This window comes from Erinaceus europaeus, chromosome 10 (assembly GCF_950295315.1).
Source record: "Erinaceus europaeus chromosome 10, mEriEur2.1, whole genome shotgun sequence".
Classification (NCBI taxonomy): Eukaryota; Metazoa; Chordata; class Mammalia; order Eulipotyphla; family Erinaceidae; genus Erinaceus; species Erinaceus europaeus.
In genome coordinates, this window is record NC_080171.1 from 99,551,253 (window position 1) to 99,576,526 (window position 25,274).

At 44.7% G+C, this 25,274-nt stretch overlaps 1 protein-coding gene across 10 annotated transcripts in view; it reads left to right on the plus strand.

The window, feature by feature from the left end:
• Positions 1-25,274, plus strand: part of LRSAM1 (leucine rich repeat and sterile alpha motif containing 1) — a 90,964-nt gene that overhangs the window by 46,367 nt on the left and 19,323 nt on the right. For all 10 annotated transcript variants that reach the window (XM_060200181.1, XM_060200179.1, XM_060200187.1 and 7 more), the window contains 8 exons: positions 4,986-5,116; positions 6,845-6,874; positions 7,316-7,438; positions 7,702-7,841; positions 11,384-11,428; positions 16,646-16,716; positions 22,126-22,225; positions 24,037-24,124. In XM_060200181.1, coding sequence (XP_060056164.1) covers positions 4,986-5,116; positions 6,845-6,874; positions 7,316-7,438; positions 7,702-7,841; positions 11,384-11,428; positions 16,646-16,716; positions 22,126-22,225; positions 24,037-24,124 — 728 coding nt within the window. The remainder of the gene's footprint in view (positions 1-4,985; positions 5,117-6,844; positions 6,875-7,315; positions 7,439-7,701; positions 7,842-11,383; positions 11,429-16,645; positions 16,717-22,125; positions 22,226-24,036; positions 24,125-25,274) is intronic.

A 25,274-nucleotide genomic window follows, 5' to 3' on the forward strand; every position in this document is an offset into this window, starting at 1 on the left:
AGAAAAAGCAAGCTAGATAGTTGGAGATGGTGTTTGTACTCTGGACATGCACAATGAGGAACTTGTTTCTTGAAAGTCAAAAAGACTCTCACAAATCAGTAAAGAAAAGGCATTAAAAAAAAAAAAGTGGTCCAGGAGGTGGCGCATTGGATAAAGCATCGGACTCTCAAGCATGAGGTCCTGAGTTCAATCCCTGGCAGCACATGTACCAGAGTGATGTCTGGTTCTTTCTCTCTCTCCTCCTATCTTTCTCATTAATAAATAAATAAAATCTTTAAAAATAAAAAAAAAGAAAAGAAAAGGCATTACAGGGGGCCAGGTGGTGGCACACCTGGTCGAGCACTCATATTACAGTGCTCAAGGACCTGGCTTCAAGCCCCTGATCCCTACCTGCAGGGGGGAAAGCTTCATGCGTGGTGAAGCAGGGTTGCAGGTGTATCTCTGACTCTCTCCCTTTTTATCTCCCCCTTCCCTCATGATTTCTATCTGTCTCTATCCAGTAAATAAATAAATAAAATGAAAAAAAAAGAAAAAAATTTCAAAAAAGAATTTATAAAAAATAAGTAAAAAGAAAAGAAAAGGCATTACCAAGACCTGAATGTTACAAAAGAGCTCATCCAGATGTTCAGTAGTATCCGCAGGAAATACTCAGCGCCATTTTAGACAATGGGAATATGCAAATTAAGCCACAGATGCCTTTTTTTTCTTGCCTCCAGGGTTATTGCTGGGGGCAAGATGCCGGCACTATAAATCCATGCCTCCTGGAGGCCTTTTTTTTTTTTTTCATTTTATTAGATAGGACAGAGAGAAATTGAGAGGGGAGGATAGAGAGGGAGAGAGAAGGACACCTGCAGACCTGCTTCACTACTTGTGAAGCTTCCCTCCTGCAGGTGGGGAACCAGCTGCTCAAACTCGGATGCTTGTGCGGGTCCTTGCGCTTAGTGCTGTGTGCACTTAACCCGGTGTGCCACTGCCCAGCCCCCACCTGGCACTCACCACAAAGAAATACTCTAATACTAACACTCCCACTAACAAGGCCAAAAGTAAACCATCAATAGCAAAGATGTGTAACAACAACAGGAATGTTTTCTTCTGCTAGCTTTATTTATTTTTATCGTCATTGCTGGGGTTACACCACTCTAGGCTGATTTTAAGATAGAAAAAGAGAGACAGAGAGGTGGAGATACACAAGTTTCCCCCAGTGTTGAGGTCTGAGGCTCATACCTGGGTTGTGCCCATGGCAAAGCAGGTGCCTTTCCCAGGTGAGCTATCTCACTGGCCTAACAGGAGCTTTCATACCCCACAGGTGAAAGGAGGATAAAAGGAATGCTACTTTATTTATTTGCTCAGCTCTGGCTTATGGTGGCATGAGAGACTGAACCTGGGCCCTTTGGTGCCTCAGCCATGAGAGACTTTTTGCATTGCCATTATGCTGTCTCCGCGCCCCCCCACCCCCCCCCAGCCCATAAAAGGAAAATTACTTTAGAAAAGCATGTGAGTCTATGCCCTGCTCTTTTTCACTAAAAAAAAAACAACAACAAAAAACTGGCCCTTTTCCTATCACGTGACGTGGCTCTCTCTCATAAACTGCTCTCAGTTTTTTGCATGGTAGTAGAGCTCCTGTGGCTTTTGTGGCTACCTCCTTGTGAACATGGAGGTTATTTCCCGTTTTCCACTGTTGTGAACATTGTTTAAAACTTGTATTTATTGGGGCCAGGTGGTGGCACACCTGGTTGAGCACACATGTTACAGTGTGCAAGGACCCAGGTTCAAGCCTCCAGTCCCCATCTGCAGGGGGAAAGCTTCACAAGTGGTGAAGCAGGGCTGCAGGTGTCTCTCTGTCTCTCTTCCTCTCTATCACTCCCTTCCCTCTCAATTTCTGACTCTCTGTCCAACAAATAAATAAAGATAAAAAAATTAAAAACAAAAAACTTGTATTTATTAATGAGTGGGGAGAGAAAGAACCAGTGTCACTCTGGCATATGCAATGTCAGAAATCAAACTTTCACACTTGGAAGTCTAATACTTCTTTATCTACTGTGCCACCTCCAGGGCTGGTCAAGCATAAGGTCTTGAGCTCGATCCCTGGCATCTCATGTGCCAGAGTGAGGCTCTGCTTCTTCTCCCCTCTCTTTCATTAATAAATCTTTTTTTCTAATAATAATTTATTTTATTTGTTTGTTTATTTAATATGTATTTATTCCCTTTTGTTGCCCTTGTTGTTTTATTGTTGTAGTTATTCTTGTTGTCGTCGTTGTTGGATAGGACAGACAGAAATGGAGAGAGGAAGGGAAGACAGAGGGGGAGAGAAAGACAGACACCTGCAGACCTGCTTCACCATCTGTGAAGGGACTCTCCTGCAGGTGGGGAGCCAGGGGCTCGATCAGGGAACCTTACGCCAGTACTTGCACTTTGTGCCACGTGCGCTTAACACGCAGCACTACCGCCCGAATCCCATCCTTTTGCATTTAAACATGTGTGCTCTATGGGGTGCACCACTGTTCAACACATAAATAAATACATAAATAAAACAAGTTACCACTGGAAGAAGGTAGTTAAAACATACATTATAGATGTTATTAATTATAATATGTAGGGTGGGAGAGATAGCATAATGGTTATGCAAAGAGACTCTCATGCCTGAGGCTTCAAAGTCCCAGGTTCAAGCCCCTGTACTGTCTGTCATAAGCCAGAGCTGAGCAGTGCTCTGGTTTTTTAAAAAAGTGTCTCACCTTCATGAGTGGTGAAGCAGGTCTGCAGGTGTCTTTCTGTCTCTCTCCCTCTCTATCTCTCCTTCCCCTCTCCATTTCTCTCTCCTATCAAATAAAATGGAAAGAGAAAAGAAAAAGAGGTGTTGGGGGCTGGGCGATGGCATACCGGGTTAAGCACACACATTGCCACGTGTGAGGACCTGGGTTTGAGCCCTACTCCTCACTTACAGGAGAGAAGCTTCACAAGTGGTGAAACATGTCTGCAAGTGTCTTCTTCTCTGTCCCTTCTATCTTCCCCTCCACTCTCAATTTCTTTTTTCTTTTTCTTTCTTTTCTTTTATTTTTTTAACCAGAGCACTGCTCAGCTCTGGCTTATGGTGGTGCAGAAGATTGAACCTGGGATTCTGGAGCCTCATCTACCCCTGCCCTCCCCTCTCAATTTCTATCTGTCCTATCAAATGGAAGGAAAAAAAAATGACTACTAGGGGTAGTGGGCTCCTAGCGCTGGCACCAAGCCTCAGTGATAACCCTGGTGGCAATTAAAAAAATAGTGTGTGATCCAGGAGGTGGCACAGTGGCTAAGGAACTAGACTCTCAAGCATGAGGTTCTGAGTTCAATTCCCAGCAGCACATGTACCAGAGTAATGTCTGGTTCTTTCTCTCTCTCCTCCTATCTTTCTCATTAATAAGTAAACTCTTTTTTTAAAAAAAAAGTATGTGGTCCGGGAGGTGGCGCAGTGGTAAAGCTTTGGACTCTCAAGCATGAGGTTGCAAGTTTGATCCCCAGCAGCACATGTGCCAGAGTGATGTCTGGTTCTTTCTCTCTCCTCCTTTCTCATAAATAAATAAAATCTTAAAAAAAAAAAAAGAGTGTTACCAATTACTGTATTAGTTATTCATTATGGTATGTGATGAATACCTACAACACAACAGAAGATGGGTGAATGTATCTTTTTAAAAAAAAAAATTTTATATTTATTTATTTTCCCTTTTGTCGCCCTTGTTTTTTTTATTGTTGTAGTTATTATTGTTGTTGCTGTCGTTGTTGTTGGATAGGACAGAGAGAAATGGGAGAGAGGAGGGGAAGACAAAGAGGGGGAGAGAAAGACACTTACAGACCTGCTTCACCGCCTGTGAAGCGACTCCCCTGCAGGTGGGGAGCCGGGGCTCGAACCCAGATCCTTATGCCGGTCCTTGTGCTTCGCGCCATATGCACTTAACCACTGCACCACCGCCCAGCTCCCTTTTTTTTAAAAAAATATATTTATTTATTTATTCCCTTTTGTTGTCCTTGTTGTTTTATTATTGTAGTTGTTATTGATGTTGTTGTTGGCTAGGACAGAGAGAAATGGAGAGAGGAAGGGAAGACAGAGAGGGGGAGAGAAAGACAGACACCTGCAGACCTGCTTCACCATCTGTGAAGCAACTCCCCTGCAGGTGGGGAGCCGGGGGCTGGAACTGGGATCCTTACCTTGGTCCTTGCGCTTTGCACCATGTGCGCTTAACCTACTGTGCTACTGCCCAACTCCCGAATGTATCCTTTTAAAAATAAATTATACAGCAAGAAACTGTATGAGTCAGAGAGATGGCTCACTGGATAAGGTACATGCTTTACCTTGTGTAGTCCAGGTTCAAGCCATTTGGAAGGTGCTATGGAAAAGGAGAAAGTTCCAGTGCTGTGATGAATTGACCTCTCTGTGTGTCTTTTTGTCCCTGTAAGAAGCTACCCATATCAATGAAATCACATGTTTGAGACCCAGTTTTGACAAAAAAAAAATGATGCAGTCCCAGAGAGAAGTATCTATTAAAAATTTTTATTTATTAACACAGGAGGGGGGGGGAGAGAGAGATAACACACACCAGAGCATCCCACTCTGGCATATGCAAAGCTGAGGGTCAGATTTGGAACCAATGCTCTATCCATTGTGCCACTTCCTGGCGCTGAGGATCTCACACAGGAAACTGGGTGAAGTTGGGTCTTAGCCACAAACTTCCCTCCTAACCTTACACTTCTCCAACACCTTTTTCTCACTTCAATGATAATGGCATTTATTTACTCAGCTGATAGTTCTTGAGCACGTATCATGTTCCAGGCCCAGGGCTTGGTTAGGACTGGTGATTCACAGAAGGGCCCACTTGAGGGCAGAGGGGAGCAGTGGTTTGAGGCAGAGTGGGTCAGGGTACTGGGAAGGAAGGAGAAGGACGAGTACAGCAGAAGACCCAGATACTAGGCTGTCTCCTCCCTCTTGGTCAACAAGTGTCTGTCTCTTACAGAGTCAGGACTGGAATACTACCCTCCTTCTCAGTACCTGTTGCCAGTCCTGGAGCAAGATGGTGCCGAGAACTCCCAGGACAGCCCTGATGGGCCTACCAACAGGTTCTCCAGGGAAGAGGTAGCATGGCAGGTAAGTACACCTTATGAAGTGTGTGTGTACAGGGAACCCTAGAATTTGAGGGGTGGTGGTGGTGGTGGTATTCAACACTGTATCCTGTGGATGCCTCCCTCCAACAATAGATGTACCTTCATTTTCAACCCATGTGCCTAGATGCTTTCTCAAAGCCTGCCAAGGCCACCTCAACCTCCCCAGCTCACCAAAACATCAGCCGCATTCCCCCTGTTCCCAGAGCCCCTTAAACCTTTATTTTTTTCTTGAGCACTGCTCAGCTCTGGCTTATGGTGGTACTGGGAATTGAACCTCAGGCATGAAAATCATTTTGCATAATCATTAAGCTGTCTCCCTAGCCTCTCTTAGGGTTTTCAAACTTTTTACTCACTCCTGTGATTATTTCCTTAACTAGTGTTTGGATGTTGACCTCATTATATTGTGCTTCAACCTTGGGGGGCTTTTAGCTGGATTTTTGTTCTAGTTCATTTCTCCAATATTTCTTCTTGTTGGTTTAACCATTCTATACAGTATGTGATGAGGTCCCTCTCTCAGTACTTTTCAAGTTACTGATCACTTTTGCCTAGATTGACTTGTGTCTAAGTAAGGTAATTAAAGGGTTCACAGTTGTGGAAATTGACAGTTGTTTCAATATTATTTTAATCTCTGAGTTGGAGCACAATGGCTTAAAAGCCTCTTTTATCCTTTTTCTTCCCTGTAGGCTATGGGAGCCTGAGGGCTTTTAAACTATAGGCTTTTTAGCTTAATCCCTCACTCCTGACCAAGAGATAAACCAGGATGGGGCAGAGATAATACAGTGGTTATCAAAGAGACTCTCACAGCCCCACTGCTAGGCCACTAGGGTATAGGTCATCTCCTGAGTTTCCTGGTTAGTTCTCTGTCCCCTGGTGTCAGCACAGGGCCTCCCCCATGCTGCTCCAGCCTCTGAGGGCAGTAGCAATGGAGACTCACAGTTGCATTTGGTGAGTCTGAGTCCTGTTCTCCCTTCAGAAGTCTTTTTGTTGGTGAGACTGGAGGTGGTGTCTCAACTGGTAAACTGCTGGACTGTTACCAGCCACTTAATCTCTCCCTAGGCTCCTCTTTGCTGCTGCTCCATAGCCATGCTTCTGGAAGTCTCCCTCTTAGGGTTTTAAACATGTGGTTCATTCCATGTGGACTTCTCCTAAATTACCTTTGTCTGATAGCTTACAGTTGTGTTTAAACATCCCCTCCTCTGAGAAGCCTTGCTGCTCAGTACATACCAACTCAGGTCAGGCGTCTGGAGTGTGTTCTCAGAGCACCCTGTACATTTCCTTGGAGGCCCTTCTCACGGCTCTAAGTTCAATGAAGCCTTTTATGAGATGTGAGTAGCACCTACCTCCTGCTGGATAGAGCTTCATGAGAGTGGGAGGCCATATTTGTGTTCATTGTGGTCTCTCAACAAATACTTACAGGCTCCCTGCCACTTGCCCATCACACTCTAGGTCTAGTGAAGAAGCCAGAGGCACACATGCCACAGTGACAGGCTGGCCCTCCCAGGTCCCTGGAAGGAGTCTAGCCTGGTTCTTGACCCCGGTGTCCTCGAGAATCGCCTATCAGAAAACCCCACATCCCCCATTCTGGTAGAGGACTCTGGGATGGGCCTGGGGGTCTGTTGGTGTCACACTGCCTTGGTGGATCCAGGCTGTGTGCCAGGGACACCTGCTGCTGCCCACCTTCTCTTGACCACTGTCTGTTTTTACCCCACAGAATAGGTTCTCAGACTACGAAAAGAGGAAGGTAAGAAAATACCTCCTCTCTGTCACTTTGCTTCTCATTAAACTCAATTATTCATAGAAGATGCGTGGGAAGGCCAGCGAAATAGCTCACTTAGATAGTGTGCTGCCTGTACATAACCCAGGTTCTTTCTCTTTTTCTTTCTTTTTCTCCCCCCCCCCCCCGCTTGGACCCCTAACTTCCTCACATCCTTAGCAACCTCAGTGGGTAGGATTCTCTCCATCTCACAGGTGAGAGATGTGAGAGGTCATATGCAACCACAGACTCTCAAACCACTGGCCTTTCCCAGCCAACAGCCTATTTAATTACAGTTGGGCCTGGTGGGGTGGGGGTTGTTCAGCATTTGGACCTACAGCCTGAACTCTCCAGAGTTGAGAAGCGGGACTGACCCTGCTTCCTCCTGCACACAGGGCCTGCACCAACATAGGCTCTATATTCTTGCAGGAACAGAAGATGTTAGAGAAGCTCGAGTTTGAGCGCCGCCTGGAACTTGGGCAGCGGGAGCATGCCCAGCTTCTCCAGCAGAGCAACACGCAGAAGGACGAGATCCTTCAGACAGTCAAAGAGGTCTGTGAGAAGCCCCATGGGATGAAGCCTGATGCAGGCTGAGCTCCCTCTGGTGTGGGAGGAAACTGGATCACCTCCATCCTCCAACCTGGGGGTGTCCTTCCAGACCACCCAGAACAGTGAGCACCCTGAGGCCTAGTGAGGGAAGTCCTGGTCTGTGGTCACACAGGAAGAACCAGTGGGAAGGGAAGAGGGGAAAAACCTGTCTCCTAACCCCAGCAGGGGGTCCCAGCATGCTCAAGACCCCCCACTGTCATGTGTAGGAGCAGTCCCGGCTAGAGCAGGGCCTGAGTGAGCACCAGCGCTACCTTGACACTGAGCGGCAGCGGCTGCAGGAGCAGCTGAAGCGGACAGAGCAGAGCATCTCCAGCCGGATCCAGAAACTCCTGCAGGAGAATCAGAGGTCAGGTTTCTGTCCTCTGAGCCCCCAGGCCCTGAGACCTTTCCCTATGAGGAGTCCTGAATGGGGTCCATTTCTTCCAGTCTCTACCCCTGCCCAAGACCCCCTTACTTAAGAGGCCAGTCTTGATGCTCTCATTTGTACTGACGAAAAGAGACAAGAATCACCTGTGGGCATGAACAAGTGTACTTAGCATGACCAGCCACTGATACCCCGCCCCCAAGTTTCCCATTTATAGAATGAGTGAGTTTAAGAAGGTATTTAGGATCACATTCTTCTTCAACATTTTGGGTTTTAAGTAACCTGCTAACTGAGGTCAGCCATTCACTCTGCAGTGAAAATTGCCTTAAGTTCCTTCCACAGTGGGAACTGCTAGGAGCAGGTCTTGATGGAAGTTGGGAAGATGGAGGACAGATAATGCTCTCAAAAAATCTGAGGGCCAGCAAGATAGGTCATCTGAATAGTGCACCTGTTTTCTCATGCTCATGACCCAGGCTTGAACCTGGCCCCATAGCCCTGGAGGAAGCTTTGATGCAGTGATATCGCAGCTTGTTGTCTCTCACTTTATTATTACTGTTTTAATTAAAAAAAAAACAAAAAAAAAACAGAAGCTAACAAACTTTTTTTTTTTAATTAATTTGTTTCCTTTTGTTGCCCTTGTTTTTTTATTGTTACAGCTATTATTGATGTAGTTGTTGCTGGATAGGACAGAGAAAGATAGACACCTGCAGACTTGCTTCATCGCTTGTGAAGTGACCCCCCCTGCAGGTGGGGAACCGGGGGCTCGAACTGGGAGCCTTACGCAGTCGTTGCTTTTTGCGCCACATGCGCTTAATCCTCTGCACTACTCCCTTTTAAAATTTTTTAAAAGATTTTTTTAAATTACCTTTATTTATTGAATAGAAACAGCAGAAATCAAGAGAGGAGGGGGTGATAGAGACACCTGCAGCACTGCTTCGTCGCTTGCAAAGCTTTCCCCCTACAGGTGGGGACCGGGGGCTTGAACCTGGGTCCTTGTGCACTGTAGCATATGCACTCAACCAGGTGCGCCACCACCCAACCCTTTTTTTTTTTTTAATTTTATATTTATTGATTTTCCATTTTGTTGCCCTTGTTGTTTTTTATAGTTGTTGTAGTTATTGTTGTTATTGATGTTGTTGTTGTTGGATAGGGAAGAGAGAAATGGAGAGAGAAGGGGAAGACAGAGAGGGGGAGAGGGAAAGATAGACATCTGCAGACCTGCTTCACCACCTGTGAAGTGACACCCCTGCAGATGGGGAGCCGGGGCTCAAACTGGATCCTTATACCAGTCCTTGTGCTTCACGCCACATGTGTTTAACCTGCTGCACTACTGCCCAGTTCCCTCGTTACTTTTTTTTTTTATTATCACCAGGATTATCACTGGGGCTTGATACCTGCACTATAAATCCCCACCACACCTGGCAGTCTTTCCCCCCCTTCTTTCTATTTTATTTGGTAGGACAGATAGAAATTGAAAGGAGAGGGGAAATAGGAAAAGAGAGAGAGGCTGGGCAGTGGCGCACAGGGTTAAACATACATAGTACGAGGTGCAAGGATCCTGGTTCGAGCCCCAGGCTCCCCACCTGTAGGGAGGTCATATCACAAGTGATGAAGCAGGTCTGCAGGTATCTATTTTTCTCTCTCCCTCTGTATCTTCTCCTCCCCTCTCAATTTCTCTCTGTCCTATCCAAAGAATAAAAAAATTAAAAAAATGGCCACAGGAGCAGTGGATTTATAGTACAGGCATCGAGCCCCTGTGATAACCCTGGAGGCAAAAAAAAAATGTGGGGGGAGGTGTTAGGCAGTATCTTACCTAGTAAAGCGCACACATTACAGTGCACAAGGACCCAGGGTCAAGCCCCTGGTCCCCACCTGCGAGGGGAAAGCTTCACAAGTGGTGAAGCAGAGCTTGCAGGTGTCTCTCTGTCTGTCTCTCTCCCTCTCTATCTCCTTCAGCCCTCTCAATTTCTCTCTGTCTCTATCCAATAATAAATAAATAAATATATTTATTTTTTAAAAAGAGGGAAAGAGATAGATACCTGCAGACCTGCATCACCACTCACAAAACTTCTTACCCTTGCAGGTGGAAACTGGGGACTTGAACCCAAGTCCTTAGGCATAGTAGTATATTCTCATTCTCAGCCATGAACTAGGGAATTGCCTAGTGGGTAGAGCTCATAGTATGCATGCATGAGACCCTAGGTTTAGTCCCTGGTGCCACATATGACAGAGCAATGCTGTCATCTCACTCTCACTCATAAATAAATTAATAAATCTCTAGGGTTGAGGAAATAATAACATGATATCTCATAGGACTTGCACGCAAGAGTTCCTAGGTTCAATGCCTGGGCACTACCAATAGCCAGACTGCTGGGCTAGCATGGGGGTGCCTCTTCCCAGGCGCGTACTCTCTGAGTTGGAGAGAACACAACCAGAGCCAGCCTGGGCTGCTACTCACTTGGTGATGTGGGGGAGATGACTCATGAACTGACTCGTGGTGGCGAGGCAATACAGTTTTTTATTGATCAGAGAGTCAAGGCTTTTAAAGGGCAGACCCGGAATTAGCAAGTCAGAAACAGGAATGGTTAGGAAAGGGGTGGAGAAAGGCAAAAGGGCTGGAAAGGTAGGAACTTCCTTAGCAACTGTTGCTAGGGTTTTAACTGGTAGGATTAATATTATCCTGCAGGCAGTGAGGGTCTTGAGGGTAGAAAGAAGATAGATCAAAGGAATGGAATGGGTGGGGTCTTACAAGCAAAACAATGATTATGTAGATAATAAGTCTGATAAGACGAGAGGATGGATGTCCCCTCAAGTCAAGCCCTGCCAAGCTCAACCACATCCTCACAATTTCCCAACATTTCTCCCTTTCTTTTTATCTAATGGCCATAGTATCAGGAATGCGGAGTGCTTTGTGAGGCAGGAAGTCTGATAAGACGGGGCAAACTTTTGGCGTTACTCCTGTCCCTACTTGCTCAGCCTCTCGGAAGAGAGAGAAACTGACAGAATAGACGCACTCCTCAGGTCAAGCCCTGCCAGGTTCTACCACATTCTCACAATTTCCGGACACCAGACCTAAGCAGTGCTCTGGTCCAAAAAAAAACTAGAAGTGTCTACAAACTCTACCTTTCTTCCTCCCTTCCTCCCTTCCTCCCTTCCTCCCTTCCTCCTTTCCTCTCTTTCTCCCTTCCTTCCTTCCTTCTTTCCTTCCTTTCTTCCTTTTGTCTTTTCTTTCTTTTTTTCTTTTTACCAGAGCACTGCTGAGCTCTGGCTTATGGTGGTGCAGGGGATTGAACTGTGGGACCTCAAGCACAATAGTCTGCATAACCATTCTGCTAGCTACCCTGCCCTCTACAAACAATTTATGAGTTATTTCATGGCTGTTACTTAGAGGAGCCGAATGCAAAGGTCCCCTAAGTGGTAGGATTAAGATGCACAGCTAATGTGGAGAAAGGAGAGCTGTTCTGTTTGGGATAGCCCCTGCTATCTAAGACTACAGAAACATTTTGTACTTTATTTCCCCACAGGCAAAAAAAGACCTCTGAGATTTTGAAGTCACTGGAAAATGAAAGGTAAGTGACCTGCTTTTGGACTTTCTCAACACTGCTTACTTGGTGGGGGGTGTGACCATAAGAAGAACGGGATTCTCAAGACCTGTGTTGTAAGCTTTCCTATGCTAAAAGGAGGATTGTCTTCACAATTCAATGTTCAGGGGAATATGGAGTTGTGAAAAATCACTGTCTTCAAGTTTGTTAAACACAGACACTCCTGAGAAAGATTTCAGAAACCCAGACAATAATGCATGTATTGCTATATCTTACTAGTATTTATAATATTAAAAACTAGAGGGGGGAGTCAGGTGGTAGCACAGCAGGTTAAGCACAGGTGGCACAAAGGACTGGCATAAGGATCCCTGGCTCCCCACCTGCAGGGGAGTCGTTTCACAGCGGTGAAGCAGGTCTGCAGGTGTCTGTCTTTCTCTCCCCTTCTCTGTCTTCCCCTCCTCTCTCCATTTCTCTCTGTTCTATCCAACAATGATGACATCAATAATAACTACAACAATAAAAAAACAAGGGCAACAAAAGGGAATTAATAAATATTTTTTAAAAAATTGGAGGAATAGGTTAGGGAGATAGCATGAAGTTTATGCAAAAAACCTTCATGCCTGAGCCCCTGAAATCCCAGGTTCAATTCTTGACAATATCATAGACCAAAGTTGAGCTGTGCCCTGGTTAAAAATAGAGGATAGGGGACCAGGTGGTGGCGCACCTGGTTGAACACACATGTTACAGTGCGCAAAGACCCGGGTTCAAGCCCCCAGTCCCCACTTGCAGGGGGAAAGCTTCACAAGTGGTGAAGCAGGGCTGCAGGTGTCTCTCTGTCTCTTTCCATCTCTGTCTCCCCTTCCTCTCAATTTCTGGCTGTTTCTATCCAATAAGTAAATAAATATAATTAAAAAAATTTTTAAATAGAGGAGAAAATAATCCCTATTTCTGGAAAATACTTTATATTAATTACATGCAAAGGAGTAGTTAATAATTAAAATATCTTATAGAAGAATATTCTTTCCCTTTTTTTAAAGATTTTATTTATTCATGAGAAAGATAGGAGAGAGAGAGAGAGAGAGGAAGAACCAGACATTACTCTGGTACATGTACTGCTGAGGATTAAACTCAGGGCCTCATGCTTGAGAGTCCAATGTCTTTTTTTTTTTAATTTTTTATATTTATTTCCCTCTTGTTGCCCTTTTTCTTCCTTTTATTGTTGTTGTAGTTATTGATGTCGTCGTCATTAGATAGAACAGAGAGAGATGGAGAGAAGGGAAGACGGGGAGAGAAAGATAGACACCTGCAGACCTGCTTCACCGCCTGTGAAGAGACTCCCCTGCAGGTGGGGAGCCGGGGCCTCAAACTGGGATCCTTATGCCGGTCCCTGCGCTTTGCACCATGTGCGCTTAACCTGCTGCGCTACTGCCGGGCTCCCTTTTTTTTTTTTTGAAAAGTTTTTTTTATATTTATTTATTTATTTTCCCTTTTGTTGCCTTTGTTGTTTTTTATTATTGTTGTAATTGATGTCATCATTGTTGGATAGGACAGACAGAAATGAAGAGGGGAGGGGAAGACAGAGGGGAGCGAAAGATAGTAACCTGCAGACCTGCTTCACTGTGTGAAGCAACTCCCTGCAGGTGGGGAGCCAGGGGCTTGAACCAGGATCCTTAGTGGGTCTTTGCGCTTTGTGCCACCTGCGCTTAACCTGCTGTGCTACCGCCTGACTCCCTTTTTTTTTTTTTAGACTTTATTTATTTATGAGAAAGGAGGAGAGAGAGAGAGAACCAGACATCACTCTGGCACATGTGCTGCCAGGTATCAAACTTGGGACCTCATGCTTGAGAGTCCAAAGCTTTACCACTGCGCCACCTCCCGTACCACAAATAATGTTTTTTCTAAAAATGTGAAAAGACTCCTTTTTAAAAAATTTCTTTATTGGAGGTCAGGCGGTAGCGTAGCAGGTTAAGCGCACATGGTGCCGGGTGTGAGGTCCGGTGTAAAAACCCTGGTTCAAGCCCCCGGCTCCCCACCTGCAGGGGAGTCGCTTCACAGGCAGTGAAGCAGGTCTGCAGGTGTCTATCTTCTTTCCCTTTCTGTCTTCCTCTCCTCTCTCCATTTCTCTCTGTTCTGTCCAACAACAACAACATCAATAACAACAACAATAATAACCACATCAACGACAAAACAACAAGGGAAACAAAAGGGGGAAAAATAGCTTCCAGGAGCAGATCTGTAATGCAGGCACTGAGCCCCAGCAATAACCCTGGAGGCAAAAAAAAAATGTCTTTATTGGGGGATTAAAAAAATTTATTTATTTATTATGTAATTTCCCCCCCTTTTGTTGTCCTGTTTTTCATCATCGTCATTGTTATTTTTGTCGTTGTTGTTGGGTAGGACAGAGAAATGGAGAGAGGAGGAGAAGATGGGGGAAAGAAAGACAGACACCTGCAGACCTGCTTCACTGTCTGTGAAGCGACCCCCTGCAGGTGGGGAGCCAGGGGCTCAAACCGGGATCCCTAACACTGTCTTTGTGCTTTGCGCCACCTGCGTTTAACCTGCTTCGTCACTGCCCAGCTTCCTGGGGGATTAATGATTTACAGTCTACAGTAAATACAATAGTTTGTACATGCATAACGTTTCTCAATTTTTCACATAACAATATAATCGGGTTGTATTGTTATGTGGAAATCTTATGCATGTACAAACTATTGTATTTTACTGTTGACTGTAAACCATTAATCCCCAATAAAGAAATTTTTTAAAAATGTTACTTTTCTAACAACACAATAATAAAAAAAAATACAACCCCCACTAGGTCCTATTCTGCCATCATGTTCCAGGACCTGAACCCTCCCTCCAACCCCAGTCTTTTATTTTGGTGTAATACCCTAACTCCAAGAACTCACTCCTAGTTGTTTACACTAAGTTTTTTTTTTTAATTTATTTCTTTATTGGAGAATTAATGTTTTACATTCAACAGTAAATACAATAGTTTGTACATGCATAACGTTCCCCAGTTTCCCATTTAACAATACAACCCCCACTATGTCATTTATCGTCCTTCATGGACCTGTATTCTCCGCACCCACCCACCCACCCCAGAGTCTTTTATTTGGGGGCAATATGCCAATTCCATTTCAGGTTCTACTTGTGTTTTCTTTTCTGATCTTGTTTTTTTAAAGATTTTTTTTTCCCTTCAGGCTTATTGCTGGGGTTTGGTGCCAGCACTACGAATCCACTGCTCCTGGCAGTCACTTTTTTCCATTTTATTGGATAGAACAGAGAGAAACTCAGGGGAGGGGAGATAAAGGTAGACCTTCTTTACCGCTTGTGAAGCGACCCCCCCCGAAGGTGGAGTGGGGGTTTGAACCAAGATCTTTGCACAGGTCCTTGCACTTCATATTAAGTTTGCTTAACCCAGTGTGCCAACACCCAGCCCCCTTAAAGCTTTTTTTAAAAAATTTTATTATCTTTATTTATTGGATAGAGACAGCCAGAAATCAGTAGGGAAGGGAGAGAGAGAGAGAGACACCTGCAGCACTGCTTCACCACTCTCAAAGCTTTCCCCTGCTGGTAGGGACTAGGGGCTTGAACCCAGATCCTGATACATTGTAGCATTTGCTCAACTAGGTGTGCCCCCACCCAGCCCCAAGATTTTTTTTTTCTTTTTAATTACAAAAAGTCAATGAACCAGAGAACCTTTCTGGTATATGCAATATCAAGGATTGAACTTGGGACCTTATTTTTATAAGTTCAAAAATCTACTATTGCACTATATCATAGGCTACATATGGAACATTTTTAAGAGGTAGGAATTAGAGGTGCTGGCTTTAGTGTTTTCTGTTTCTCAGGTTTGTTACAGTGAATGACACCACATTAGTCGTTAGAAGAGATGAAAAGGACTAGCACTTAGTGTACTTGCTTTGCCCTGGGTATGAGCCAGGTTTGAGCCAGGCCCCTATTGCTCTGGAGGAAGCTTCAGTGCTGTGGTGTCTTTCTCTTTCTCTCTCTCTCAATTCTCTGTCTCTGTCTTCTAGCTGAAAAATTTGACCTGAAGCACTGAAAACTCAGTGATGACAAAAAAAAAAAAAAAGCTAGGTCAGAAAGCATACACACACACACTGCCCCTTCCCCAGGAGTGAGTCCCTTTTATATCTGTGGGATCTCAAATAGCAGTATGAACTTTGCTGCCTTCCTTAGGAGACCCTCCCCTCCACCACTGAGCCTGCCTAAGCAATGCTATGTGCTGGGCCTGGGCCAGGATGGGAGTCCCATGAAAACACAAGATAGGACCTGTGGTCCTGGCTGGAAACCAGAGGTGATGATACATGTTTCTCCTACAAAATCACCTGTGGAAACTTTAAAGGATTTTGTCTCCTCTCAGTCTCTACTGCCAATGTGGTGTGGAAAAAAAAAATGTGTGCACATGTCATGAATTAATATGGACATATGTAATAACCTTTTTTAAATTTCTCTTATCATATTATACTTACTATTACTAGAAAAGAAGTCTCATTATTGGGAGCTGGAAGATAGATTACCTGTTAAAGCATAAACTTTATCATGTAAAGAAAAAGAAAAGTGGTCCATGAGGTGGCGCAGTGACTAAGGCACTAGACTCTCAAGCATGAGGTCCTCAGTTCAGTCTCTGGCAGCACATGTACCAGAGTGATGTCTGGTTCTTTCTCTCTCTCCTATCTTTCATGATAAAATAATATCTTTAAAATATTTTTTTAAAAATCTTAAAAAGAAAAATCGGGAGTCAGGAGGTAGCACAGCGGGTTAAGCGCACATGGTACAAAGCGCAAGGACTGGCTTGAGGATCCCAGTACGAGCCCCTGGCTCCCCACCTGCAGGGAAGTCACTTCACAGGTGGTGAAGCAGGTCTGCAGGTGTCTGTCTTTCTCTCCCCCTCTCTGTCTTCCCCTCCTCTCTCCATTTCTCTCTGTCCTATCCGACAACAATGACATCAATAACAACAACAATAACTACAACAGCAATAAAAAAAAACAAGGGCAACAAAAGGGAAAATAAATAAATATCCACAAAAATCTAACTACAAGGTCAAGGTTAATGGAGGCCTACTGAAGGTCTGGAGGTGCATGGCATAGCAGACTTCAGAGAGTGTGGCTGCACTGGCACATCAGGGAGGACTTCCCAAAGGAAGTGTTGTCCATCTGATAGGATTCCCTTTTGGGAATGTTACAGTTGCTGAATAAATGAATGGATGTTTTTTTCTAGAATAAGAATGGAACAGTTGATGGCCATAACACAAGAGGAGACAGAGAACCTTCGGCGACGTGAGATTGCCTGTGAGTCTTTGGTTGGGGAAGATCTTGGGATCATGAAAAAAGAGCTTGACTGAGGGTATGGGGGTAGGCAACCTTTTAATTTATTTTTGTAATTTTTATATTATCATTTTTTGGATGAAGACAGCCAGGAATTGAGAGGGAAGGGGGTGACAGAGAGGGAGATAGAGACAGAGAGAGACACCTGCAGCCCTGCTTCACCACACCAAAAACTTTCCCTGTGCATGTGGGGACTGGGGTCTTGAATCTTAGTCCTTGTACATTGTAAGATGTGCGCTCAACCAGATGCGCCACTACCCAGTCCCACCTTTTTAAACAAAAAAAAACAAAAAAAAACTGAGACCAATAATAGCATCTAGACCCAGAATCATTAGCATGCCAAGGTAATTTTTCTCCTAATGTAAACAGCAGAAAGTGTGAACATGAGTTTTTTTTTTTTTTTTTTTTTTTTTTTTTTGAGAAAGAGAGAGAGAAAACACCAGAGCAGTACTCTGGCACATGTGATGTAGGGGATTAAACCAAGGACCTTAGGATTGAGAGTCCAAACCTTTTTCTACTGTGCCACTTCCAGGCCACAGTTTTAAAAGTTCTGGAAGAACAGGGTATAGCTTAGTGGTAGAGCATATACTCACATGTATGAGCCTGTGTTTGGTCCCTAGCACCTCAAAAAAAAAAAAGATTTTTTTTTTTAAATTTGTTTTTCTTTTTATCAGAGCACTGCTCAGCTGTGGCTTGTGGTGGTATGGAGGATTGAACCTGGGACCTTGGAGCCTCAGGCATGAGAGTCATTTTGGATGACCATTATGCTATCTCCCCCCCTTCAAAATTTTTTTATTTCCCTTATCAACATGTAGTTGTTCATCTGCTTAGTTATAAACCCAAATAGGTACCAAGGGATATATATGTTCTTTGTTTGATCTTGGAAAAGATTGGGCAAACACCCTTCAGTCCTGCCACAACAGATGCTAGGTTTGGCCTATATCACACTGTCGTTGTAGTTCTGGGTGTGAAGTGGACACTTAGTCTATTCCTGAGCAGTCTCATTTAGCATGTTATAGAGTGGACTGGAGAAATAGTTCAACTGGTAAAACACAGGACTTGCAAACCTGAGGCTCCTGGTTCAATCCCCAGCATCACATGTACCAGAGTGGTGCATGCTCATATGAACTCTGTCACTATCTTATGTGAAATAAATTAGAAATTTTTTTCTTTTTTTAAAAAATATTTATTTATTCCCTTTTGTTGCCCTTGTTGTTTTATTGTTGTAGTTATTATTGTTGTTGTTGATATCGTTGTTGTTGGATAGGACAGAGAGAAATGGAGAGAGGAGGGGAAGACAGAGAAGGGGAGAGAAAGACAGACACCTGCAGACCTGCTTCACTGCTTGTCAGGCGACTCCTCTGCAGGTGGGGAGCTGGGGGCTTGAACCCGCGTCCTTACACCCATCCTTGCGTTTTGTGCCACGTGCGCTTAACCCGCTGCACTACTGTCCAACTCCCAAAGAATCTTTTCACAAAACATATAAAATACAATGCAACAGTGATAATTTCCAATTGTAAACATGTACCTTTTTATGTGATGTCCAGGGCTTCAACTCAGGACTTCACATATGAGGAAGGTATACTTCCCTGGTCCAAGATATATTGATTGAGCTGTCAGAAAAGTCATGGCTTTTTATTTTTTTCTTTTCGTTTCTTTCTTTTTATTGCCACCTGTGACCATTTTTCTTTCTTTTCCTTTCTATTATTATTATTTTGTATTTGCAGGGCAGAGAGAAATTGAAAGTGGAATGGGAGATGGAGAAGGAGAGAAAAAGATAGATACCCACAGACCTGTTTCACCATTTATGAAGCATCCTCCCTGTAGGTGGGGAGCCAGGGCTCAAACCTGGGTCCTTATGCATGGGAATATGCATGCTTAACCATTTGTGCCACTGCTTGGCCCCCATGACATCATACTTTTTTTTTCTTTTGCCTTTTTGCCTTTTTGCATTTTTGCCTCCAGTCACTGGAGCTCAATGCTGGCACTACAAATTCACTGTTCCTGGTGACCGGGGTACCCCCCCTCCATTTTATTGGATAGGACAGTGAGAAATTGAAAGGGGCTGGGGAGACAGGGAGAAAAACATAAGCACCTACCCTGCTTATGAAGCATCCTTGTCCGGGTCTTTCCACATAGTACTAAGTGTGCTTAGCTGGGTGTACCACCACCTGGCCCCTGTTTCTGTGTTCCTCTATGCAAAGACGTGTCATGACTTTTCCACCACCCAAGATGGCATTTATAACTTTAATAAAAATAGCAATAAGGCAGTAAATTTTTTTTTTTTTTTTTTTTTTTTTTGCAAAAGCACTGCTCAACTCTGGCTTATGGTGTTGCGGGGGATTAAACCTGGGACTTTGGAGCCTCAAGCATAAGAGTCTCTTTGCATAACTATTATGCTATCTGCCCTCCACCCATAAATTATTTTTTTATTTTTAATTTTTATTTATTTATTTATTTTAATTTTTTATTTAAGAAAGGATTAATGAACAAAAACATAAGGTAGGAGGGGTACAACTCCACACAATTCCCACCACCCAATCCCCATAACCCACCCCCTCCCATGATAGCTTTCCCATTCTCTAGCCCTCTGGGAGTATGGACCCAGGGTCGTTGAGGGTTGCAGAAGGTAGAAGGTCTGGCTTCTGCAATTGCTTCCCCGCTGAACATGGGCGTTGACTGGTCGGTCCATACTCCCAGTCTGCCTCTCTCTTTCCCTAGTAAGGTGTGTCTCTGGGGAAGCTGAGCTCCAGGACACATTGGTGGGGTCTTCAATCCAGGGAAGCCTAGCCAGCATCCTGGTGGCATCTGGAACCTGGTGATTGAAAAGAGAGTTAACATACGAAGCCAAACAATTTGTTGAGCAATCATGGATCCCAAGCTTGGAATAGTGGAGAGGAAGTGTTAGGGAGGTACTCACTGCAAATTCTAGTGTACTTCTGCTTTCAGGTATATATTTTGCAGTAGTTTATGGATACGTGTGCACATAAGCTCTCTCTCACAGAAACTGGTGTATATCTAGGTTTTGGGACTTTGTTAGAAAGTGAACTACCTGAGATGAAATTAGAGTGTACTATAAAAGGAAAGGTCTCACCCGAGTAATGAAGCTGAAGGGTTGTCATTCCACACGTGAAGTCTCTGGATACAGTCTGAGGTGAAGCATGTTGAGGTGGCAATCGTTGCGTTGGTTAGGTTGTGATCGGCGGATGCAATATTATTTGGTTTGGATTGGGAGAGGCATACGGGAAAGTGGGCCCTATCCAAGGGTTCCAGGACTGGGGGAAGTAGGGGCTCTATAGTGAAGATGTGAGGTTGCTGCTGTCTTAGGGTTCAAAAAGACAATCGATAGTTAATATTATCATCACATTATTTGTTAATTGGGTTAACTTTGAAAAGTCCCTTTGTTATGGTTTGCTGTGCAGTATCCAGTATCTTGTATATAGCTGTGCTATTGGATGCTTCTAATCTACTTGGTCTAGGCTTTTGAGAGAGTCTGCATATCAAATACATAGCCTATATATTAAAAAGATTCAGTTTGTCTTTTGAGAAACTTTGAGACATACAATTGATTTCCCCCCTCTCATATTAATTAACTACTGATTTATATGTCTACATTTTGCTAGGAGTGTACATAAACACCATTCCCACCACCAAAGGACTGTGACCCATCCCTCCCGCCCACTTCCCCCCCAGGAAGCTGCATGTCTACCCCTCACCACTGGGTTTTTACTTTGGTGCCCTACTCACAATTTGATCAGGTCCTGCTTTTAGTTTCCCTTTCAGATCTTCTTAGTCAGCTTCTGTTGATGAGTGGGACCATCCCATACTCATCTTTATCTTTATGACTTAGTTCACTTAACATAATTCCTTCTAGCTCTGTCCAAGATGGGTCAGAGAAGGTGGGTTCATTGTTCTTGATAGCTGTATAGTATTCCATTGTGTATATATACCACAGCTTTCTCAGCCACTCATCTGTTGTTGGGCACCTGGGTTGCTTCCAGGTTTTAGCTATTATGAATTGTGCTGCTATGAACATAGGAGTACACACCTCTTTTTGGTTGGGTGTTATGGAGTCCTTGGGGTATAAACCCAGGAGAGGAATTACTGGATCATATAGAAGGTCCATGTCTAGCCTTCTGAGAGTTTTCCAGACTGCTCTCCACAGAGGCTGTACCACCACCTGGCCCCTTTTTCTGTGTTCCTCTATGCAAAGATGTGTCATGACTTTTCCACCACCCAAGATGGCATTTATAACTTTAATAAAAATAGCAATAAGGCAGTAAATTTTTGTCTTTTTTTTTTTTTTGCAAAAACACTTCTCAACTCTGGCTTATGGTGTTACGGGGGATTAAACCTAGGACTTTGGAGCCTCAGGCATAAGAGTCTCTTTGCATAACTATTATGCTCTCTGCCCTCCACCCATAAATTATTTTTTTATTTTTATTTTTTTTATTTTTATTTTATTTTATTTTTTTTCCTCCTCCAGGGTTATTGCTGGGCTCAGTGCCTGCACCATGAATCCACCGCTCCTGGAGGCCATTTTTCCCCCCTTTTGTTGCCCTTGTTGTAGCTTCGTTGTGGTTATTATTATTGCCCTTGTTGATGCAATTCGTTGTTGGATAGGACAGAGAGAAATGGAGAGAGGAGGGGAAGACAGATAAGGGGAGAGAAAGATAGACACCTGCAGACCTACTTCGCCACCTATGAAGCGATAAATTATTTTTTAATGGCTTTTGAAGGCATGTGGTACTGGGCAAGTTTGATTTTACCCAAAGGGAATCAACAGGATCTTTTCAGAAGGCAAAACTTTAAAGTTGTGTGTCTGTAAGAGTTACTCTTAGTAAATTATCAAATAATCAGATGTACACCAAAATGTTTGAGCCAGGATGTTGAGAGAATTATCATTTACTCATTACAAAGAGCCCAGATATCCTGAAACAAGATGATCTAAATAGGCTTTGGTGGTCCTCCACTACGGTAGTCTGCAGCCACGGCCATCAGTCCACTGTGCTGGCCTGGGGAATGTAGTCATAACCTAAGGTTACTACATCACATAAGGTGAGGAGCGATACATTTAGTGTGCGAACACCTCCCCCCCCCCCCCCCCCCCCCGTTTTCCTCTTTTAATACCAGAGCACTGCTCAGCTCTGGCTTATGGTGGTGCAGGGGATTGAACCTGGGACTTTGAAGCCTCAGGCATTAGAGTCTCTTTGCATAACAATTATGCCATCTACCCCTGCCCATGTGCAAAGTTGTAATATGTCGTAAGATTTATGTGTTTGTGTATTAACACAAGAGAAGGAAAGAAAGAGCCAGAGCATCATGCAGAAGGAGCTGCCCCTTTCTCAGCACCCCCTACCCCTGTCTCCCCAGCCGCCATGCAGCAGATGCTGACTGAGAGCTGTAAGAGCCGGCTCATCCAGATGGCCTATGAGTCTCAGAGGCAAAGCCTGGTCCAGCAGGCCTGTTCCAGGTAAGGTAAGGAAGAGGCTTCCCGAATGAGAGAGATGGGGGAGCTGTCTCAGGACCCCAGAAACAGGGATAAGAGCTGAGCACCGGAGTTCCCTGTCCTGATCCATCCCACGTGATAATTCCCTTGTATGTTAGACTGTGCTTCAGCCATGCTGTCTGGAGCATGGTCTTTGTGACTTTCCTAGCTGGAGCCCATGAGTCTGGATCCAGTGAGTATGAGAAAGTGACAATAACCACGCCCACTTCTCATGCACTGCCTGGGAGCCAGCTAAGCGATGTGCACTAGCTCCGAGATTCTGTGCAGGACTATGTTGTCTTAACCCCATTTTCCCAGTCACAGTGTGGATTCAGACATTGTAACACACCTCAGGAAACAGCAATAGGAAGAGCCAGGCTTCAACCCAGGCAGCATGTACTCTTGCTCTTAGTGCACTAGTCAGTCTCTGGGGTTCTGAGCAGATCAGGCGTAAGCTGTACTAGAAGGGACAGTGATGGGTTGCTTTCACGCTGGTGACTGCTCTAGGTCTTCCTCTCCAAGGTCATAGCTCTCTGGGCTTGTCTTTTGAGATTGGTGTGGGTGCCCAGCAGAGCTGGTTGAAAAAAGCTGAGTCAAGGGGGGCCGGGCAGTAGCACAACAGGGTAAGCTCACACAGTATGAATTGCAAGGACCTGTGTGAGGATCCTGGTTTGAGCCCCCAGTTCTCTATCTACGGGGGCTCATTTCACAAGAGGTGAAGCAGGTCTGAAGCTGTCTGTCTTTCTCTCTCCCTCTCTATCTTACCTTCCTCTCTCAATTTCTCTCTGTCCTACACAGTAAAATGGAAGGAGGGAAAAAAAAAAAAAAAAAAAAAAGTCTGCCAGGAGCAGTGGACTCATCCAGCGATTACCCTGGAGGCAAAAAAGAAAAAAAAGTTGAGTCAGTGCTCAGGAGGCCCAGATAGGGATGGGCAAGGAGCCCCGGCTGCACTGGTTGTTTTTCCTGCTTTCTAGGAGGCTCTGGCACAACTGCCGGCGCTGCTGGGTCCCTGCAGATATCAGGGATCCCTCCCTTCTTACCTGGTGGTGTGCAGCTTTCCAGTATGACTGGGGAAGTACAGGGACTGGGGACAAACAGACTTGGGTTCCAGTCCCATTCTGTTAGTAACTATGACGTCTTAGTGACTTACTCTCCATCCCTGAGTCTCCTTTCTCTGTCAGAAAGTGGAGATAGTCACAGCACCTACCCCTAGAGTTATGGCAGGAATTATTGAGTGTTACCAAGCATACTACCTGCCAGATAAAAACTCAGTAAGTGACAGTTGTCATAAAACAAAAGGGACTTAACACCCAAGGCTATAGCAAAGTCTATAGTATATAGATGAAGTACAAGGTTTGACTGTCCCTGCCAGAATCACTAGACTTGTTCCAGGGGGCTGAATCTAGGTCCACAGCCAGGGGGAGAAGTACTAAGGTGGAGGATACTGGCATCAGTGCCAGGAAGAACAGCTCACCATAAGGAAGGGAGGCTGTGAGCTCCTTGTTTGGTAGAGGTGATTGGCAGAGGCCAGGCAGCCACTTCAGGGGCACTGTGGGTGGCATCCTGTAGAGGACTGGACAGCAGGTCCCTGGAGACTAGCTCTCTCAGCTCCAGAGACACACAGACTGTCACCCTCCTTCCAGGGCCAGGGGTTCTAGGACATTGTCCCCATAAGGAGCTTGATGACTATTGTTGAATCAATATGCAATTTATCCTGATCCCTCCAAGGTGCCTGGCACTTAGCAGGTGCTCAGGAAAGGATCCGAGAGTAAATAATTTTGCTGTCTCTCTGCCAGCATGGCCGAAATGGATGAGCGGTTCCAGCAGATTCTGTCATGGCAGCAAATGGATCAGAATAAAGCCATCAGCCAGATCCTGCAGGAGGTGAGCCCTTGTCAAGGCTGTGAGGCTAGGGCCTCAGGAGGGACGGGGGAGCCTAGAAGAGCACCAGAATTCTTTTTGGAGTGCTGTTCTGGGCTGTCCTAGCACTGAGTCCTGGAGCTTTGTGGGGCCCATATACCAAAACGCTTGCTTAAGACCTAAGATGCTTAGTGAATTTAGGAACATACAGGCCATCTGAGTGAGCAGAGCAAGGAAAGGTAGACCTCTGGTGGTGATTCTCAGGTCACTGTAGTCTAGCGGTACTCTGTCCTTTTCCTGACTGACTTCCACTCTTTGTGAACTTTGGGGGGGCCTCATTGTAAGGACTTAGTGGACACAAAGGGTAGTGCCCTTGGAGCATACCACCAAGTGAGCCCCACAAGAGATCTTGGACTCTACTTCCAAACCCACAGCACCTGTCTGCTTTCCTTCCCTTTCACCCAGGAGGTACTGCTGGTGCCATCAAGAGGATGAGACGAGGGAAAAGATTTATTTATTTCATGAGATAGATATGGGGGGGGGAGTGGTTGGAGAGAGAGAGAAACAGACAGACAAGACACCAGAGCAGCACCCCAGCATATGCAATGCTGGGGATTGAACTCAGGATCTCATGCTTCCAAGTCCAGTGCTCTGCTACTGTACCACCTCCCAGGCTGCTGCTCCCCCAGTGTAATGTCACCTCCCTTCATTCTTCCTTTGCAGGTACCACCTGTCACTTCTTAGTCCATTGAAATCTAATTTCTGTCCTCCAAATCAGCTTGACTTGCTATCTGTTGATCATTTAAGGAAACACTCTATTTCTTTTTAATTATATTTATTTATTTACTAAAAGGAAACATTTACAAAACCATAGGATAAGAGGGGTACAACTCCACACAATTCCCACCGCCAGATCTCCATATCCCATCCCCTCCCCTGATAGCTTTCCTGTTCTTTTTTTTTTTTTTAATTTTTATTTATTTATTTATTTTCCATTTTTTTTGTTGCCCTTATTGAGCTTTCCTATTCTTTAACCCTCTGGGAGTATGGACCCAAGGTCATTGTGGGATGCAGAAGATGGAAGGTCTGGCTTCTGTAATTGCTTCCCCGCTGAACATGGGCATTGACAGGCCGATCCATACTCCCAGCTGGTCTCTCTCTTTCCCTAGTAGGG